This window comes from Stegodyphus dumicola, chromosome 6 (assembly GCF_044657685.1).
Source record: "Stegodyphus dumicola isolate Sdum_Otavi_A_Nest chromosome 6, ASM4465768v1".
NCBI lineage: Eukaryota > Metazoa > Arthropoda > Arachnida > Araneae > Eresidae > Stegodyphus > Stegodyphus dumicola.
In genome coordinates, this window is record NC_140773.1 from 152193291 (window position 1) to 152216049 (window position 22759).

Consider the following 22759-nt stretch of genomic DNA (forward strand, 5'->3'; position numbering starts at 1 on the left):
TAGATATTTATATATATAGCTATAATAACAAATTCAAAACAACTGTTCCCTTCAGAACTTTTGTGGCAAAATACAGTATTTCTGCTACAATTTCTTCCAATGTAAGATAATTTTAAAAATCAGTTTATGGAAAAAAAATATCATGGTTCATCTTTAAAAACTATAACTTGGAACAAAACAAAAAAAAACATACAGAAAAAATAGTACAGTTGCATAAACGAAGAATTGTTATTTGCAATGTTGCCTTAAGAATTAGCATCGGGTCAGTTTCCAGAGTTGGATACATTTTGAAAACTTGGTGACTTGTACTAAGATGATTGTATTACTGTAGGATCTGAGGCTTAAAAAAGGTTTTCAAAATGTATTGTACAAAGTTAGGAAAAGATTTTAAAATAATTATAAAATGATTCTGGGAAAAGGGAGGAATGAAACTCAATAGCACAGTTTGTTTCACCTTACTAACAGCTTATGTATTTATTAATATTTTAAATTAATTTTCATTACTAAAACCAAATACAAAGTCTGAAATTTAAGTGTTCAATATCTGGAATGCTCTAATAATTTTGACTTCCAGACTACCAACAAAATTCTTTTTTTCTTACAAATTTTAAGAATGGAGAATATAACACTCAAGAAAAAGCAGGAGTGCCATAAAATTACTTTTTGTTTTGACTGAGATTCTTGCATATCACTTTGAAACACCTGTTGGCTAGGGAAATGCACATGACTAATGAAAATACATTGATTGATGATAACCACAAACATACTTTCAACCCTTGAATGGTTGTGGATTATTAGCATTTCTCTATTTGACTTAAACAACAAGTGAAGCTCTAAGATACTTTTTTTTTTCTGTGTGTGTAAATGTTGCTTATACTGGTTTTCTTTTGTTGGTACAGAAGTTGAGAAGGAAGAAAGATTCTGAGGAGCTTAATTTCAAATAATAAATTGCTTCCTTAACTTTCTAATTTAATACAGCTTATCATTTTTTGCAGGCTACTGTTATTAAGTACAGCTCCCTAATCAAAATTAAAGTTTGAGTTTTTGATTATGTTGAAAAGAGTTTCTAATTCTGGAGGTATAGCAGAATTTCAAAACTGAAAGCATTTCAATGTCAAGCAAGCAAAAGTGGAATTGTCACAAAAAATGGATAAAGGCATACCAGTCTCAAAAGTAAGCGAGGATTATGGCAACCGAAAGTCAAGAGTATGTAGCATAAAAAAAAAGAAGCATTAAAAATTTTTATTAGAGTTTAGGTATATTTTATTTATGAGGTAATTTTTTATGAGAGTTTAGATTATTGCAAGTAATGTGTCAAATTTGCAACAAATAAGAAAAAAAAAAAAATGTGCTAAAACTGGTGATCATGACAAAATGATGATTGAATGGCCAAGACAATGTCACAGTGAAGGTATGCTATTGATGAGTCCAATGCTCAGGCCAAAATATTGCATGAAGTAATGGAGGACCTTGAAGAAACTGAGTGTGCATACAGCAGGTTAAGTAATCAAATTTTAAAATTTGTATTGCGCAAGGCTGATAAAAATTTAAGGTGAAAAAGCTTCAGTTCATACTGAAGTACCTGAACAATTTTCAGATGAAATCATCAAACTCATTAAATGAAAATTATTTACAAAACAGATTTTTAATGTTAATGAAAGTGATCTTCCTGGCAATACGTTTCAAAATATTTTGGTGACTACAGCAGAATATGTCATAATAATGTCAAAGATACCAAAGCGAGAATTTGGCATGTGCAAATGTTGCAGAAGAAAACAATGCGAACTTTTTGTAATCAGAAAAAGTACATGACCTTTGGCATTTAAAGAAGTAACGTTTCTCTCCATCGTGCAAAGAAGCACAGATGACAAATTAAGGAACGATCAAAGTCATTCCATATCCCAGGCTTGGCAACTTTCAAATAGGATGGTTTACTAGATGATATAAAAATTGTTCTGATCTCTAATAATTGTTCGGCTCATGCTTAAATGTTTAAGTAAAAGATAAAGTCTCTGCTTTATTCTTTCCTTTAAACTGTATATCCAACATTCAGCCAATGGATATCATCAACTGAACTGAACTGAAGAGATATAAAATAACCCTTTCAAATGCTATCCTAATTTTTTTAACAGCAGCAAGGCCATTAAAAATTATTGAAATATTTCAATGTAAAATTTGCTGTGTGTAGCACTACAAGATGATGGGAAAATATGTCTGCAGATATTTTAAAAAATGTTTATAATTTCTGACAGCTATCATATTTCATAGTGATGATAGTGAAAGTTGCCAAGACAAAGGTTTTCAGATATCACAAAAAAAAAAAAAATGTGAAACTTTCCAATTAACGGAATTTTTGAAGAAATGTGCAGAAGTGATAATAAATGAAGATGATATGAGAAGGTTTTCATTGGGATGACAATGCCTCAATCATCAATCAACTAATGGATGAGAAACCTGTAGTATGGTTTTTAAATCCAGAGAATATTGCTATGTATAGTAAAGAATTTGACAAACAGGTTGTTGAAAATTAAAAGATTTTGATTGACAGTTTAATTGAAATTCTTGAAATAACAATTACAGAACTTGTACAATGGAACTTTTAACTGAACAAGATATTTTGTCTGTCTACAAAAAAGGAAACAGCTTGAACAACAATATTGAATAAAATATTTAATACAATAAACAAATAAATATGGAGCTTTTTGGAATTCTGATTCCCATAAAGTCATAGATAATTTATTATTTGATAAATAACTTTTTTTAATTTTTACATGTCATCTCATTAAACTGATAATCTAAAATCTGAAAATTTCAAAAATTCAAAAGTTAGGAGTCCCAATGATTCTATGTCTAGTACACTGTACTGTACAGTATTTAAATAAAGCTCCTCTCTCTACTTACACTGTTATAATTTCAAATGAAATTATTCAAATTCTTCATGAATGGCTAATATTGCATCAAACTCAACATTTTTTATGCCTTCAAAGAGAACATTATATACAGTTTCATTACTTGTGGAACATTGGAAGAACCAACAGATAACAAGGAAATATTACACAATCAAAAATGTTATGGCAAAGAGATTTAGCACTTATCATGAATTGCAATACATTTAAAAAAAGCTTAGATATTTACTTATGTTTAGTGTGAGCAGGTAGATCAAATAAATTAAAATAACTTACTGGGAATGTGTCCCTAATATTTTATTCATTCATATAAACATTCAATTTACAACATAAAAATTGAAAAAAAATTCCATTCAGTAAAAAAGTTGTTCAAGATATCACATTTTGTGATTTTATAAAATGGTTCTCAAATTTTGATAATGCAAAAAAATGATAGTAAAACTTACATTCTTTGTGTTAAGTGACATCAGTCAAGTTACATCGTTGAGAGAACAAAAAAAATTAAAGCTATAATAATATTCTGAGAAACTAATTAAGTACATCCCAGAAATCAAAGCTTTGTCAAATTATCTTGAAGACAAAAGTTATCTGTAGAATCTGAGAGGGAAGGACGGACGTCGCCAGAAGCTCATTTTTTAAAAACCCTTAGTCCAAACGATTATTCCATGCATTTCTTCTCAATTTTTATGAAACAAACCTTTAGAAAGGAGTTCAGCAGAAATAAAAAAATGTTGATGCAAAGAACTCTCTTGAAAGGGAGGCAATTTTAAAAACCAAGCTTTTTATTTTTATTTATTTATTTTTTTAATCTTAAAGGCATCTAATCATGGACTGAAAAGGTTAAGATGACATAAATTTAAAAAGATGTTTCACCTTACTATATATTTTTGAACATAAGCTTATTCATGTATAAGTTGGGTGGTAAGATTTTGTTGCAAAATTTCAGCTAAAACTGAAAAATTAGTAAAAGATAATTTGAAAATCCTACTCTAATTGTAGTTACATATACGGTAGACTCCCAATTATCTGCAGGCAGATTATCTGCGCCTGCTGCACAGTTTTTTTTTTTTTTTTTTTTTTTTTTTTTTTTTTTAACGAGCATAAAGCAAAGAAAATAAAAATGTTCACAAAACTGAGCGAAACGTTAAATTTGCTAACATCGTGCTTATTTATGGCAAAAATATCCCAGGCCTTCTCAGAAACTTCCTCGGCCCCTCTGATAAGTAAGTGATTTCTTACTCACCCTTGCAGTGCCCACTCCACCGCCCTTTCTCATCTTAATCTTACTCGCACGTCCACTTCTCCCACTCACCATTGTTAGTTTAAGCCTGATTGCGTTTGCGAACCGGTCTGAGTTAATTTCTTATCTTTTATTTGTGTTCAGTGGTTGTGTTTTTTAGTTTTGTGTTTTTCGTTACCGATTTAAAAATGTCAGGAAAACAAAAGAAGGTTGTGTTGATGATTGCGCAAAAACTAGAATTAATTTCCAAAGTAGCAAACAGCGCTACAAGGCAGCAGATGGAATTGGATTACGGAATCGCGGAAACAACAGTGCGTGACATTTTAAAGCAAAAAGACAAACTGGTGAACTTTGCATCAATGTCGGACAGTGCACTGAAAATGCGAAAAACTTTGAAGGGTTCTACCTTTGATGAGCTAGACACGGCATTGACACAATGGTTAGCTCAAGTTCGAAAAGAGGGTACTCCTGTAAATGGTCCTACCATTGTGGCAAAGGCAAAAACCTTTTTTGAGTTGTTAGGCCTGAAAGGAAATTTTGATGCATCTTCTGGCTGGTTGACTTGTTTTAAACAGTGACATGGAATTCGAGAAATTGGACTTCATGGGAAGAAACACCAACAAGCAGCCAACGATTTCCACCATAAATTTGAAGAATTTGTTTTAAAAAAAGATCTATCTTTTGAACAAATTTACAATACCAATGAATCGGGACTTCTGGAAATGTCTTCCCACTTCCACTTTAGCATTTGAAAATGAAAGTAAAGCGGCGGGTCATAAAAGCAGCAAGGAAAGGATCACTATCATGTCTTGCAGTAACGCTACCGGTGGACATAAACTTAGACTTGTTGTCATTGGAAAGTCAAAAAAACTAAGATCTTTCAAAGGCACAAGGATAGATAATTTGCCCGTTGATTATTTTAACAAAAAAACAAAAAAAAAAAAAAAAAAAAAGGATGGAGGGACCGAAACATTTTTCAAGAATGGTTCGAAAACATCTTTTTTCAAGTGCGTAAACATCTTAAATCAAAAACCCTGCCTGAAAAAGCTGTGCTATTAATCGACAATGCACCTTCTCACCCAGCAACACTCATGCTAAAATTTTCTGATGGACAAATTTTTGCAAAATTTCTCCCCCCAAATGTTACTGCGCTAATCCAACCCATGGAACAAGGAATCATTGCAACAATGAAGAGAACATACGGAACCGAACTGCTAATGAAGAAAATCGAAGAAGGTTATGATCTGAAAGATTTTTGGAAACACTACACAATCTTGGAGAGCATCTACGATATTGCATCTGCATGGGAGTCAGTGAAACTGTCAACCCTCAGAAAATCGAGAAAACTCATGCCTAATGTTGAAGCCAACAACAACCTAACCCCTTTGAGTTGTGAAGAAGAGAATGAAGATGCAGACACGCCAATGGCAACTCTTGCCGATATGGTGAAAACAGTTCCAGGTGGTCAGAACATCGATGCTGAAAACATTAACGAGTGGTTGGAGTGTGACGTCAACGAACCTGGCTTCGAACGCTTAACAGATGACGAAATTGTGAAGAAAGCAAGGGGACAGACTGAGAATGAAGGACAGTGAAGTGAAGGCGAAGAAGAGCCCACTGTGCAGATGCGGAAGACTCACAAAGTGGCTTTGCAAGAAGTCGACGGATTGCCGAGCTATTTGGAAGAACAAGATGACGCAGAGTTGGCCGAGAAATTTATGCTACGAAAAATGCAATCTCGTATCAAGAGAAAATGCTTCCAAAGCAAGAAGCAAACACAAATGACTGATTTCTTCAAAAAGGTGTAGTTTTACAGTTATGCTTTTGTAATTACATAATACATTACAGTATTAAAACAGTACATATGTATTAATTTTTCTGTGTATCCTTGACGCCTCTCGTAAGTATACAAAGCACTTTTCTGTTTTCATTAACAAAATGCATTTTAGGTTAGTTTTCAGTGATATACTAAAATATTAAGGGTTAGTTAAAAATTTTCTGCTGTTTATTTTACATTTTATTGTATATAAAATGATTTTTCAAAGTTGGAATGACTTTTTTTTTCTTTTGCTATACCCGTTTTTAGCTTTTTTTCGGATTATCGCGATTTTTGTTATGTGCGGCGGCCACGATAATCCGAAAAAAAGCTAAAAACATGATAATCGGGATTGTACTGTATTACCAAACATTTAAGAAATTAGTGATTTAATTTTACATTTGTACTATGAGTTGAAGATGAATGCCAATTCACTTTAAGCTTCCATTCAAAAACAGGGAAGAAATCGCAGCTGAACAAAACAGCATTTTTGATACCAACAGTTTTTCAATTCTTCTGCTTTTGGATTGATACTTTGGAAAAAGTGTAGCAAATCTTACTCGGATCTTCAATTATGATAATCACTCTGAAGCTACAAGGCCTTTCATGTTTTCAGTTACAAGCTCATGGATACATTTTTATGAGTAAAATACTAGTCTTTATTTCTGCTACACGGACTGAATCAATGATAATATCACTTGCAAAGTGGATAACAACAATGTTTATTGTGTAAAATGGGTGGACTCAAACTTGTCTCTAGCACAGACAGACGTCTGAAAATTGTTACCAAATCATTTTGAACTCATATAAATCAACTTCTAAACTTCAGTAGAAAAAAATCAACTCACATTCATGGATATATATGATATTATACCGATGGCTACTTTTGAAATTCACAGGATTCAGAAACATTTCATATAATTTGATACTAATGCATATGTTAATTTTAAAATATGATTTTTATTCTTAAAATCAACTTTATTAAAATTAATTTATATTTTAGACAGTACATTACTATCCACTAATTTCTAGCATGATTAACTTCTTATAATTATGGCATTGACATTTTACCCTTTTTTAAATCATATTTGATAATAAAACTTCAATCAAACTATAATTTAACGCACCTCAGTACCATTCTGTTGATAATCAGGTAATGGAGGAAGAGGGGGTTGACCTTCAGGAGGTACTTTACCAGGCAAGTCATTATAATATTCAGGATCCTCTCCCCAGGCACAATCACTTCCATTGAAGACAGGATTTTCTAACCTGTAAATACATATATATTTATGCATGCATACAGATGCATATATATATATTAACAGTTTGAAATAATCAAATAAAAATGTTAAAAATACTAATCTTACATAGAACATGTTATTTTATTCAGAAAAGATATGATTAATGTCAACAACTTGCATGAAAATGTCCTTATGCCTCTTTATACGATATAGTTATAATCATTTTCCATCACTTTGTTTATGAATTAAACTCATTTCAATTAATTACGAAAAATCAGATAATTTGCAATTATTTTCATAAAATTAGTATGATCTTGACCACAACTGGTATGACGCCACTAAAAGAATGTTTTATTAGTATACTTGTATGAAAATTAATCTAGGTTGTACTAATTTAAAGAATTCAGTAATAGAGTAGAAAGAATTATTTTGAAATCTATCATTATTTCATATTCTAATAATACATTTTAGAAAACTGAACTTTTATTTGCAAGAAAGATCTTGAATGGATTCATCTGCTAAGTTCTTTCTCTTCTTGAGCTCTACAGCCTGCTACAGGCCAAAGCTGCCTCTCCGAGTTTTTACCATTTGACCCTATCCGGTACCACAGATTCCCATTGTTTATCCCTATCCAGTTTCAAATTCTTTTCAAAGCTATCCAGCCATCAAATGGGTGGGCGGTCTTCCTTTTCATCACTTCCCCTGTATTTTTGAGAAGGTTATCTTTTTAGTTGGAAATGCATCATCATATCTATAAATATGACCTAACCATCTAATATGAGAATTTGCTAAGTTAGGATTCCTTATTTTAAGGATTCGATTAATGATGACTAGAACTGTGACATCTAAGTAAGACTGAAATATGATTAACACAGAATCTATTGTTATACCAATGCAACAAAGTTTGTGAGCATGAACTTAACAACGTTCTCCTAAAAATACATCAGGTTTCGTACACATTTCTGCACACGGAAATTAAGTACTTTTGAGGACCATTAATGAAAAAATGAAGAACTATGAGCAAATGGGAAATGATAAATTCAATTAAAAATATTATCTATGCCTGAATTTCACTTCTGTAATACCATCCTAAAAATAAAATGGATCCCTAAGTAGTCTGCATTATTACTAAACATGAATTAATTAACATAATTATTAAGAAATTTGAGAATAAAATAAACTTTATGCAATTTATCCAGTAGCATTAAATATTTTACACTTATAATAGTTGGACATACTTGAAAGAAGATAAGCAACATTTACGTTTTACTAACAAATAGATTTATGTTGATTTTTTTATGTCGTATTTTGTCACATACTTCGTCAATCGAGGGTATTAAATAGCAGGTATTAGATTTTATGTCAAGCGGCATAGGTAAAAATGAGAAGCAAGATCATAATCAGAATGATTCATAACAAAAGACTGAACGTTGTCACCACTGCTGATTGTCCAGAGAGAGACATGCAGATTCGAACAAACCTGAAAGGCCTGATGTAGGCACGGTTACAAGTGTTGAAATTTAGTCAGGCTCTGTTTGATGCAATTAGTGATGCTTTGTGTAGAGTTTCAGAGGTTGTAACCCAGTTAATATACTTTAAGGTCCCAATAAGTCATTAAAGCACCAGAGGTGATAAGTTGTTTTGTATTGTTTTAAGTCTCACTAGATGCAAAGAATAAGTTTTACTTGAATGTTTACATTTTTGAGTTTTACCTTGTGACCAAAGTGAGTATTAATGAAAGGTAACAACTCTCTTTAATATGTAGAGATAATTTTTAAGGGTAAGCAGTTTATAAATGAATAGATTAGGTAATTAGATAACCTTAGTCATTATGGATTTACATGGCCACTATTAAATTTTATTTTTTAACAATGTTTGTTAAAAATCTCTATTAAAATCCCAATTTAATAGAATTTCACAGTTTAAAATACATGTAATTTATGACATTGATTCTTAAACAATATTAGGATAATTACACATTAAAAGCTACAAAACATTTATGTTTTGTAACAACACTCAATAAAATGTTTATCCATCATTTTACTTTGAAGCCTTCCCAAACATTCTGGCAAGTTTATATCAATCTCCTTCTCTTTAAGCATCTTTTCTAACAATGAGAGATTTGTCTCAATATGCAAACCAATGCTGTCGCTAGTTTCTGCGTGCTTTATTTCCTAACTTACCAACCTCTCCACAATGTACACTGCAGAAAAAAAAGGGGGGGTCAATTGTATAGCTCCTGTTCTACTGGGCCAAATGATGAAATTCAAACTGCATTCTTCATGTCTCGAAAGAGCGACTTCGGATATATATTAGATTTATATATAGCATCATTCTAACATACGCAGTTTTACACAAAATCAAAATTTTTCTGAAATAAGATGCCCTTTTTTTTTGCATATTTCGATTCTAAGACTTAAATTATGCCAGACTACCAAGTTTTATAAAAATTGCATGAGTAGTTTTTAAAAAATTAGCTCCTCAATGTTAATTTGAATTTGGTGTATATTTAATATCTCGTTTTTTAGTAAACTTTTTTTATTCTTCCTTTCACATTTCGAAATTTAGGTTCCTTCCAAATAAAATTCACCCATTTTTTATGATTTATTTTTAAAATTTGTATTTTAAAATAATTTTTATAAATTTTTCAAAAACATTTTTGAATTATAACATATAAAATATTTATCATCATCTTAAAGTAGGTGTACTTCTAAGAATACCCGCAAAAAATTATACTTTTATATTCAAAAATTTCTAAGATATACACGAATTTACAAATTTGCGCAGTTTGAAATTTGACATCTTTTTTCGAATGATAATAATGCCAAATGTGGTTTATGGATTTTGTTACAATGAATTGCCACAGCTATATTTAACCTTAAATTTCATTAAATTTTTATGGAGAATTAATTATATGAAATTTTTTCCTCGATGATGCGTAATAAATATTTATTAATACTATATGAAAAGCTATTTTTTAACCTTTTCACGTGGGCTCGAAAAATAGTTGTGTTCCTTCACTGGGGGCTCTTCGCTCAGCGGTTAGGGAAAGGGGGTAAAATTTTTCAGATCGAGTCTTAACAATGAGGTGATTAGTGCTATTTTGTTGCCAAGCAGAGAAACGGTCAGCATTTCTTTTCGGTCCAGTTCCAAAGCTCTAGGCGATAGAATGAAGGAAGTATTCTAATCGCCTTCACACTGCAGATAGATGTATGCAGTTTTCCCACGAAACGTAATTTATTGTTTTATTTTCAGACGAAATGTTTTATGCTACAACTGAACAATTTTGTTCATTTTTTTTGGTTAAAATAACTTTTTAAAGTTGCACATAGGTTATATACTGAAAAATAAGCGAAGTAATCAGAGTTACCTGTATTGACTTGTCACAGTATAGAGAATTTAGTGATTTAAAATATTCAAACATATCCTTCAAACAATATATAGATTTTCATTTTAAGTATTATAATTATTCTGATATTGAAGAGCAAATTAAATACAGTTTAATTGTTACAAGTGTCATTTAGAAAGCATTTTCGAGTTCCCAAACGAGTGTTATTGGATTTACACTTCTGTAAAATTCATTTCTGGAGAAAAAGAAATTGATAACTGTGTTTGTGCTGCATTGAATCGTTATTGAACAACACTAACAAACATGCACTGAATTTTTTTCAATAAACTTTTCTTTCATGTGACGTTGCAAAATAGCGTTCCCAGGCTTGATCTGCCTTCATATCAGGGATATAAGATCTTTAATTTTTTTAACCGCTTCACAGTTTTTGGTTCAGTAAAGAAATGCAAGAGCAAACGCTGGAGGTTGAGTTTCAATGTATTCAATAACAAAAATTTAGGTTTACCACTTAGAGATATTATATATTGCTTTTACCTTAGAATAGAAGGGAAATAGTTGTTCATCGATTTATATTGTTGCTGCATTTTTTCTTTAAAAGCAAAATTGCATATTCAGGAACCCATTAAAATTTAAAAAAATAAAGATTTTTGTCGAATGGAGAAATATTTCTCTAGTTTTTTATGATCTACATTTTCAGAATGCTAAAATGGCCTTTGAGGTATCAGATTGTTATGCGAAATTTTCAGATCTCAAGCATTTTATTGTTGCTTTCTTTCAGAGTAATGAAGCTCGGAATGAAGATTTGTACCGAGTTGATGAATATTAATAAAGAATAGTACTGAGGATTAAATTTAGGGAACTAAAAAATAGTACACATCTCAATTACTCTATACATCCTTAGTATCCTAATATATCATTTGATTTCCTCCAAAATACAATTCTCACGTAAAAATTAATTACTTTCTGAACACTACCTGTGACTGAGTGGTCAAGACCACTGAATACTGGTAGTTCGACTTAAGTTCGAGGCCACGCGATTGGATTGGCTGCATGGTTGGTTTTCGTTGTTTGCCCCATGTGAAAGGTGAATACGAGATAGTTTCCTTTAAAAGTTCTCCTTGAAGGCATCCTTTCCCTTAGAAGGGCAGCCTTCGTGTGTTTTCTCATGTTTAATTAATCTAAACTAACGTATCTACTTTCTGAAAGAATTGATACAGATATCATCTTCTAGATGCAAACATATAGAAACTTTTTTAAATTTTGAATTATAAAATGTTCTTTACTAACTGCTTTAATAAAAGTTTGTGTTTCATTTATCGCACAGTCGAAATTCATTTTGTCATCAAAATTATTCATACAAGGAAGGGTTTCTAAATATAGTTATGAGATGCTCATATACATAGCTTTCTTATTTCAAATATAATTTTATTTTCATTCGTCTAGATTAAAGAAAAGATTATTTGCCTAATCGAAGGGGGCTTTCGTGGAGGACGTTCGAAGGAAATTGGCTCATATACATGAAAGAATACGAAAGGTTCATGCAGTCAATCCGTTCTTCGAAATTTGAACCCGGGTTGAATTATTAAGGTTAAAGAAAATTTATCCGCTCAGCCGCTAGTTATAATTTAGAACATAACAAACCAAAATTTCACTCAAGTAAACAGTAGTCGTGGAATGTATGTCATTTAGAAATAGCATTAAAATTAATTTTCATCACCTGAAACGTTTATATTCATTATACTGGCTTTGCATGCACATTAAAAACTGGAATAAATTGAAATAAACAATTACAAAAAGAATGAAACAAAGAAAATTTCCTTTATGTTTAGCCATTATTTAATACCCGACTCGAAAAAATGATAAATATCAACTCAAAGAATTTATAACAGTATTTGCAAAAGAAAGAAAATTGAAGAAAGATCTTAAAACGCAAACTCGCGATTATCGAAGTAACAAATTAGTCTTTTTATTTTCTCCACTCGAAAAAATATTTCCCGGAAGACACCGAATTCACAAATAAGCCATGTGGGTTCAAACTACGGACAATTACCCCTACCCATTAGTGGAATCCCTCAAAAGAAGGCACTCGTTAGGGTGTTGTAAAATAGTCGTCAAGCCTCAAGCGTTAGAATTCCTACCCCTGCGACCAAGGAAAAACTGTCCCGGGCCCCCAGTTGCCGTACACTTTGCTCGGGACATATATGTCCCAGCCCCCGGGAAAAGGTTAAAATTATAGCTATTATTCAAATTTTTAACTTTTTTTTTTTTAAATTTCTTTTTTCCTCGCTTTTTTTAAAAAGATTTGTAAAGTAAATTTTCACCTTCGCCGTGTTATCGTCTGCTACTTTACTTCATTTAAATTGAATTGTCTAAAACTGACAAAAGTTCATTTGATGTCTATTTTCACAATGATTTTAAGCAAACAAGACGTTGACACTTTGGTTCATGTCCTAGCTTTAAAAATATATATATATATATATATATATATATATAAACATAAAGTTTTACATTAATCCTCTTAGAAAGAATGTTTTAAGTAGTAATTTTCTCTTGTGTTATAGATTATATAAAAAAAACATCTTCTTTGATATAGAAACTTTTAGGCTTAAAAACTCTAAATAATATGATTAAGATTTTTTGCACTCGATATAAGAATTGGGTCACACGGTGATACAGGATAAACACTGTTGGAGTGGTTTCTTTCTTTCTCATTTAACAAAAGTCTTTTAATTCAAATATTTATCCTTTGGTCTTTGCTTTAAACTTTATTTATAGTTAAAATGTCTAGAAGCTGTGTTCAGCTGAAACCCATTTAATGCAATTGATATTTAAAAAAAAAAAAAAAATTGACAAGAACGCAAAATTTATGAAAGTGCAACAATCTAAAAATCTTAATTTTCTTGTGTCAACACTAAAATCAAATGTGGGGGGGGGGAGAAAGAAAAAGAAAAGAAAAAAAAAAAGAAAGAAATTTGGAGGAAAGCAAAAATTTAAAGGGGGAATCTATTTCAAGGAAGTTGGGTGTTCAAAGAGAAAACACTTAGGCGTGCATACAGCATCGACTAAGTTTGTGCTAACGGAAAAGACAAAAATGATATCATTGCAGATTAAAGCGAGGAGCGACTGGTTTTCGACTATACTGACTACCAATAAGTATTTGGACACCTATGCAAATGACAATATCTGCGGTCCTAAGGTACGTCACGGACTCCACCAGTATATATCGTGTAGGAAACAGCATCGGCTTTAGTCGCATGCAAGATGCCTTGCAGCTCTCTGATTTCGAGAAAGGTATAATTATCAGTTATCACAAATTTGGCCGATCCTTAATGAACATATCTACGATCTGAAGTACCCAAAATCAACAGTGGCCTACGTGATTAAGAAGTGTAAGGTGAGCGGCTATTGTCGGAATGTTCCCCGAGTCGGCAGACTAACGAAACTGGGAGATAGAGACCGACGCGTGCTGTCCAGAGAAATTCGGAAGAACCGCACCCAACCAATGGCCCTCATCATGAGGAGTTTCAACAGGCATCTGGGAGTATTGTTTCAATGAATACCATCCGTAAGGAAGCACATCTGCTTGGTTTTCATGGTCGTGCTGCTGCCCATAAGCCTTTGATCACAAAGTCCAACCGCACTGCTCGGTTAATGTGGTGCAAAGCACATCGAAATTGGACAGTAGATCAGTGGGAACGGGTTCTTTGGATTGATAAATCAAGCTTCCCCCTTTACCGTTCGGATGGCAGACGGTCTGACATCTACCTGGAGAACGTCTCTTGCCGGAATGCATTGTGCCAAAAAAAAAAAAAAAATATTGCTACTGGTTCAGCACTATTATATATACACCATTTAGTTGGAATGCAGTAACCTACATTCCATCCAACTAAAGCATTTTTCCCCATTCCATCTTCATAAATATTTGGAGATAAGTTTCTTTATCAGCTAATTTTTGATGAAAAATGCCTTTTGTATAATACACGTATATGCCTTTTTAAAAATAATGACGTAATATATATTTAAAAAAAATTTCTTAAAACTCCTATCTGTAGTTTATTTTATCCTCTCTTTTATTACCATAACTTTTCTTTGTTCTCTAATTTATCCATATTTATTAATTATTCCATATAATTTATCATATTTATTAATTTATTCCATAATCATAATTTATGGAATGTATTGCAGAAAACAAAGAAACATCATTGCATTTATCTTTCATTGAGGGGGAAAAATACATGCAAATGAAATTTACAGCTTCATGAAAAACTGGAAAAAAAAAAAAGTTTTTTTTTTTTTTTTTTTTTTTTTTTTTTTTTTTTTAACAACAGTTTTTACAAACCTATCTGGAACAGTTATGGCACGTGGAGTCTTTTTAAGAAATTCTTTGAACCTTAATTCAAAGGCTTGTCCAATTGTTGTTATAACATCCTGTGCAAGTCCTCCACCACACTCTAGGACAAAGCAAGCTCGTCCAAATCTTGAATCTTTAGCGACATATGCAATAAAATCTAAAGTATCCTAAAAATAAGCAAAAGAACATTATTATAGAATTGATTTAAAAATTCAAACTTTTCACAGAAAGATTTCTTTTTAATTTTGAGCTATTATTAAAAATATAAACAAACAGTAGTGGCAGATGAATTTTAGAGGAATTAAGCTTGGAATTAATTTTAAAATGCTTTTATACAAAATTAAAACATATATAAAAAAGAAAAGAAACAAAACTCATGAAAAGCGAACAAAGTTCACCATTTTATGAAGTATAATTTTATGTAAAGTAAAATTCTATATAAAGTAAAATTTTATATAAAGTAAAATTCCATTAAATTCAGATAATTATTAAAGGAATATAACCTGGAGAACAAAAAATTCATAATATAAATTAATTATAATTTAATTTTTTTTTTACTTTATTTTTCTTTCATTAGTATAAATTCTAATAACTATAGTATTTACCAAATAATAACAATAGTAAAATTTCTGCCAATAAATATGTATGTCTATCATTTCAGAAGAATTTTGATTTAAATTTTAACATTTAGTTTAAATATACTTCAATGAGTTTCAAAAATAATTTTCAGGCTTATCACAGTCTTCTAAAAAGCTTTAATTTGTAGAAAAACACTTAAACAGAAAAAGCTAAAACAAGTTCTAATTCCTCAAATATTTCTAACATATCATTGCGTGCGTATGGGTTCGTAATAGATTGAATGTATAAGTCTGATGAAAAGTTAATAAAATTTATTTTTATCCCAAGAAATAAAGCAAAATGCTGAAATTTTTCCTCACAGATATTCATACAATAGCACACAATAGTTGTATTTTAAACTACTAAAACATTAAACAGAACACAATTCAAAGCACAGATAAAGCTAATCCAATCTAAAAATTGCAGCAGCTAAGTAAAACAACAACTTAGTAAACAACTAGACAGATGTTTTTCTCCGGCTTTTATAAGCTTTTTAATCAGTCACGAGAAGCTTCTCGTAATTTCTTGAGGTTTCTGGAAAGCAAAAGAGTAGAATTACAGTTACAGGTAACACACAATTGCATTATTTCAATTTAAATATAAATTACATTAAATGTGTGTGCTCCTGCATTTTTAATTTTTCAGCATAGCTTTCTTGTCACGCACTGCATTACACAGCGAAATAAAACAATTTTAATTACAATTCTACCAAAAATAGCTAACTAAACACAAAATCTGTAACAATACGCTTTAATTTTACAGATAGGTAAGAAGCATTTTTCTTTACTGATTTAATTCTTATATAGACTGCATCATATATTAAATAACAACAAAAATGTAGAACAGAAATTATAAGCTTACAGCATCCCCACCAGAAGCAAAGGACACATTTGGCATTTCATGATTGGCAATCACCTAAAATACAGATTAATGCTTTCAAAAAGAATAACATGAATGCACATAAGATAGATAAACAGATACACACATATACTATTATACAAAATAACTTTACTGCAAAATCTTTATTTATAATCACATAATGCAGCTGTGAGCTTTCTCCCTCTTCTCAGATTTGACTTAAAAACCTAATAAATTCTTTTATAAATTTTAAAAGAAAATTATAAATATTTTTTTTTATTAAAAAGTGAAAACAAAGTTGAATCTTATTTTAACAAATTCAGATTTACTAATTTCTTTTTATTTACCAAATATTTTAATTTTCCTAAAGAAAGTTAAGCAAAAAAAAAAAAATCTTATTACAATTTGACAGATTTCAAAATTTTCAAATTCTTTCCCTTTTAAAAAATAATGCTGTTAGTGAGTTAATTTAGTAGCACTTTTAAGCTAGGTATGAGAAATGTTGATATGAGGAGAAAGCCTTTATATTTATAATTTTCTTTTCCATCTGATAAATTATGAATTTTTTAAAATTTCAAAGTTGGATCTCCGTCATTAAACTGCACACCTATGAATTAGAAATTCATAGGCTTGTACAATTCAGTCAATTCTTGTAGAAACAATTCAGTCATTTTATTTGAGGTAGAGAAAACTATTATTCAGATATACACTAAACTGTGAAAAATTGTTTCAATTTAGCACTTTTAAATTCATTATTCTTAACATAATGAGTAATTTTTTAAACAAAATTCAGAAATAACTGATATCAAAATGCTATTAGTACCTGCTATAGAAAAGCAAAATTTTTATAACAAAGTGCATCTAAAAACAATATATTTACTATAAGAAAAAATTGTACAAAAATAATTTTTACAAAGGATGAAATGAAATATCACTTTGACCAATTTTTCAGATTATATACCTAATAACAATGATTATCAATCTTCACAATATTATATAATTACTATGAAGCAAGTAGTGTGTCTGGCTATTATCAATGAGAAGGAAATACAACAAATATATTCATAGATGTTCTGGGAAATCTAAAGCTGCACAAATTTTTAATCAAATGTTAAACATAACTTAATAAGAGTTTCTAAAACACTGAAGAGAAAATCTGAAGATTAAAATCTTTGAAATAAATGTAAGCATCAATATCAAATTTTCATTAACTAAAAAAAGATTAAAGCAAACATTTAAAAAAAAAAAAAAAAAAAAAAAAAAAACTGTTATTTTATTTTATATATCCGTCATTTTATTTAGATTGCTAGAATTGTAAAAGCACGCAATTTTACACTTCATTGCATATTCATATGTCTATTTTAGCATTTTGAGATTTAACAAATTTCTTGCTATTCCAAAACAAGTTCTGAAAGCTAGATTCAGCTAGCAAAAACTAACAAAAAATACATTCATATACTGTATAGGATCATAACTGTTTTAGTTACATTTTCAGCTGCTCTTGCTACACTAATTCTCTATTTTAATATCCTATATTAGCTCACATGAAAAGTTCTGCCATTTCTTGATAATAAATATAAATGAAACTGTGCAAAAAAAAACAAACTTTCGTTGAATCACATACGCACCACTTTATTCTAAGACACTTTAGCATCTTTCAGACAGATGAAAAATTCCTTTTTGAAATATGTTATTATGTTTACTCATAAAGAAATTATTAACCTGCTTTTTGATAAACTACAAAGAAATGTACTCCAGGCAATTCAGAGAATTCTGAAGAGATGCAAATCTAAGAGGGCAAGGTTTAGTTGATGTGGGTTTAGTGAAGAACATAAACATCTAAACCATACTCGTTAAGTCTTTGTCTGACATGCATCGAAATATGAGACCAAGAACTTTCATGATGGAAAACAATAATTCAAAGACTAGTCGATTCTGTGCACATGGCTTGGATTTTAACTTTTAAAACTGTCACTGGGGGAAATACTTTTCTGAATTTATTGACTGATTTGGCAGCAAATTTCATCATGTACAATTCATTTGTAGTCACACCATACATAAAGCATTACTTTTTTGGGATAAAGCTCCCCTCTGCAACTTATTACTAAAGGAAATTCTTTAGGTTAATTCATCTTTCTTGTAACATTACTGTGTAGTATTTACTTTTCAACTCCAGTAATAAGGCATTTCAGGGAAGAAAAATTGTTTTATTCGTTTTTTATCAAAGAATCATGGCAATATTTGAGCAAGAATATTCTGTTCTATTAAAATATGGGGTACCTACACACTATAGTAGATTGTATACCTAATCTTTTTCATATGATCACATATTATATTATTGGACTATTTATTTTTCTGTTAGTTCTGAACTGTAGAATTATATTTTTAGTGATAGCTTCTTTTAGCAGGTTCTTGTTTATTAGAGGCTGACCATACAAAGCAGGCATCATCTTCGAGGCTGAAATTTCGATCAAATCACCTTCGAACTGAGGCATCAGAAACAGCACTTTTTCAATATATATGGCACCAATTTTACAAGCAGTTTGACCAATATGTTTCTTTCCCTTTTTTAAAAATAAAAACCTAATAAGACAAAAATGAACTTTTGGGGTCTCCATGCTTACCACTGCACTGAAACAAAAATTAAGCAACAAGACATGCTAGAATTATTCAACAAGAGCAGAAAATACTGTATTTAAATATCTGCTTTCATCAAGGTCACTCTGTATTAGCAATAACAAAATAATTAGAAGAAAACATGCTTCTATTTGAAAAACCACAGAACTTTTAAAATAATCAATACAAAATAAAATGAAAATTGTTTAATGATACATTACAAATCAATTTATGAATGATACTTTGATTTTTTTTAGAAACTTGTTAGATTTGCATCTCAAATTCATTACATTCTAATTTTCTACTTTAATATAATAAAAAACATTTATAACAAATTTTTGCATGAAATACAAAAACCAATGCTTGCTGAAGTGGAATGTACGAACTTTAATTTGTTGTCATAGCAGAGAAAGATCTCGATTAGCCTATGTTCAGCAACAACTGTGAATACACTCTTTCTCGACTTACTGATTTCATCCATCTAATTATTTTGTTCTGTCTATTATTATTACTGTTATCTTATCAAAATTAAATCTTTAATAAAAGATAATATCTCCGTTTTACTCATTCCTCGATCACTGCATATCCAATAATCAACCAGAGGATGTCAGCAGAAAATATAGCCATTATGGGCTCCTGTCACATTTTAATTTTAAGATGTTGTAATATAAACCACATTGTTTGTGCAGCACAACTCTTTCTTGAAGGAATATGACAGCAGTTTGCCCATCTCTTGGCAAATCTCAAAACTTAAAAACCCATTTCAATTTCTTAAAAAAAAAAAAAAAAAAAAAAAAAATTAAAAATGTAATTGCAACAGGAAGGAAGTCAAACCCAACTGGTAATGACTATCACCGATATAATACACAAACAAAACAAAAAAGCACCAAGCATCTTTGGTAGAAAAAAGCTGTGAAATTATCTGACTATGATTACAGTCAAACCTCTATTTAACAAACACTCTATTTTATGAATTCCTCTATTTAGTGAATTTTTTCATGGAATTTTGCCTTAGGTGTGAATTTTCTTGTGTAAAAAACTCCAAACAGCAAAGTACACATTCTATTAATAAAGTTTTTAAATCGATAATTTTTCAAGATTTTCTTTTTTACTTTAAAATTATTTATTCACTTGCTGTGGCACATACATGTGTGTAGCTATGGTCCTAAAGAAAAGCAGGTGGCTTCTATCTGTTGTCACATTTCATTCTACATAAAGGGTGAAGAGGGGGAAGAAAGCTTCTCAAATGCGAAAATGTTTTACCACGCTATTGTTAAAAATTCCCCACTGAAGCCTGCTTCAGAAACTAATTTAAGCAAGAGCTGCATATATTATTTTTATTTCTGCTTTAAATGGTTTTTTGCTACAAATCCTTGTTAAGTTAGCTGTGCAGTAAATAATAAAAATGTTGAAACGAAAGTGTCTAACACTTAAAGAAAAAATGATGATTCTCAACAAAGTGGGCAAAGGTGTAAAAAAAGCTATAAAATTCAGTGTTTCGCAAACTAGCTTATCACCAACCCTGAAAATCAGGGCAAAATTTCATCATGCTTTGATTTCACTGATACAAGTGATAGATGTAAGAAAACGATGTATTTATGAAGACATTGACGAAGCAATGTTAAAATGGTGATGCACAGAGAGAGAGAGAGAAAAAGTGCACTAGTATCAGGACCATTGACACTGAAAAAAGTTACAGAGTTGGCCAAAGCTTTAAGACAAAGCGAATTTCATGCAAGCAATGGGTGGACTGAGAAATTTTAAAAAATAAAAAAGGGATACTTGTCAAAATAATACGTGGTGAAAGCAAAGATGTTAAATGAACATCACTGTGTCATATGGAAACATTAAAAAAAAAAAAAAAAAAAAAAAAACTAAAAGAAAACATAGAAAGGTACAAGCTAAAAGATACCTTCAAAGCTGACAAAACTGCATTATTTTATCAATGTTTACGACACAGAACATTAACCTTCAGAAAAGGAAAATGCTTTGGAGGCAAGGACAGCAAAATTACTGAACTGCAATGCGCAAATATGGGAGGAAATGAAAAACTCCACATATAATGAAATAATCTTCACTTATAAGAAAGAAAAAAAAAAAAAAAAAAAAAAAATCCAAGATGTTTTAGGAGTATTAAATCACTGGAAATAAGATTTGATTTCAACAAGAACTCATGGATGATCTCAGACTTTTTCTACAATCGGCTAAAAAATTTAGATGACTACGTGGCTGTACAGATATGAAAAACTGCTTTAAACAATTGCAATGGTCACCCTCAAGATATCAAAGTACAAAAATTTTAAATCTCCTCCCCAATACCACTGCAAAACGGCAGCCTATGGATCAAGGGTTGGTAAAAAAGTTAAGGTGCATTATCACAAAAGAATTTTGAAGATGACCCTAATGGGAATTGAAAGTAATCATCCTTTATATATAATAAATTCACTTGAGAGCGTATTTGAACTTGCAAAAGTACGGTATTGTTGCGTTTTTCTTTTTCTGACACCAGTTGTTACATTATTTTCTTCCTTCATGTTCGTACTGGGTTCGTGTGGCTTTGGAGTGAATAACGACGACATTTGATGAAGTATCGAATAACGCACTTCATTGGCCAGTATTGTCAGGACAGCTCCAAAACACGTTTTTACAGTCGTCTATGAACTACTATAAACACGCTGACACGATCAGCGACACAACATCCAGGTCATGGTGGAGACAGCTTCACTGCAAAGCACCAGAGTACAGCTCCCGACTCTGCTCGGTCGTTCTCGGAACTCCACGTCTCTCGAGACTCTCCACGCCACAACTCGCGATGCACTCAACGACACACAGAGCACAGCTCCTGACTTTTTGGTTCAGCCATTTCTGGAGCTCAACATGCTCTCTTGACGATGCACTAACCGTGATACTCTACGAGACTCTTTTGGTGCACTCGACGACCCACTTGGCACTCGCTGCCCGGCTGTCAACTCGATCGACTCCACAGGGATTGACTTGCTAGATGAGACACCAACTCGATACTAATAAATTCACACTCTGACGAAACACACTCTCTATCAGCTCGCTAGGCGAGACATACACTCGATGAGAAACACACACTAACTGACTGTAGACCAGCAGGGTTTATATAGCTTTTGGCTTGTGTTCGAGAACATTCTGGGCTAAACCGGTAAGAATTCGTTCCAGAAGGTTCTCCATCTGTCCATGGTATAATGCCAATTTTGTCACCAAATGGGTGATTTCTCGCCAAATGTGGCAACCCTGCCTTACCATGCCATTTTATGCCAACCGTAAAACTGCTATGCAGGGAAGCCATTTTACCATGCCTTGACATTTCGTAACAGTATTACGTTGTCACTGAAAAACTGTTCACAACTGCTTCGAAAAAGCTGGTTTTATCATGAAGATTGATACTACTCATAACAGCAGTGTCAATGATGATGATAGGCAAAATGAGAAACTGAATAGTATGTGGCTGTAATAGAATAATGAATTGCTACATGATAATTTATTTATAGATAATGATGATGAAACCTCAAGAATTCCTACTGAAGATGACACACTGGAGAGCAAAAAATTAGCAACCAGAAAGTGAATGATGATGATGAAACATAATTAGCAAAGCAATAACATTATCTTTGGTGCAGATTTATACAAGAAGTAAAATGACACAAGTGGGGACAAACTGGAAGAGCTTTCTCAAAAATAGAAGAGAAAGAGGTGAAAATCAAACAAACATTAGCAAAACAACAACCTAATGTTTA

The 22759-nt window shown here is 31.2% G+C and overlaps 1 protein-coding gene across 3 annotated transcripts in view; it reads right to left on the reverse strand.

Moving 5' to 3' along the window:
- Positions 1-22759, reverse strand: part of LOC118201766 (SHC-transforming protein 1-like) — a 141256-nt gene that overhangs the window by 81753 nt on the left and 36744 nt on the right. For all 3 annotated transcript variants that reach the window (XM_085819043.1, XM_085819042.1, XM_085819044.1), the window contains 3 exons: positions 16383-16436; positions 14892-15070; positions 7090-7231 (listed from right to left, as the gene is read on the reverse strand). In XM_085819043.1, the coding sequence (XP_085675169.1) occupies positions 7090-7231; positions 14892-15070; positions 16383-16436 (375 nt within the window). The remainder of the gene's footprint in view (positions 1-7089; positions 7232-14891; positions 15071-16382; positions 16437-22759) is intronic.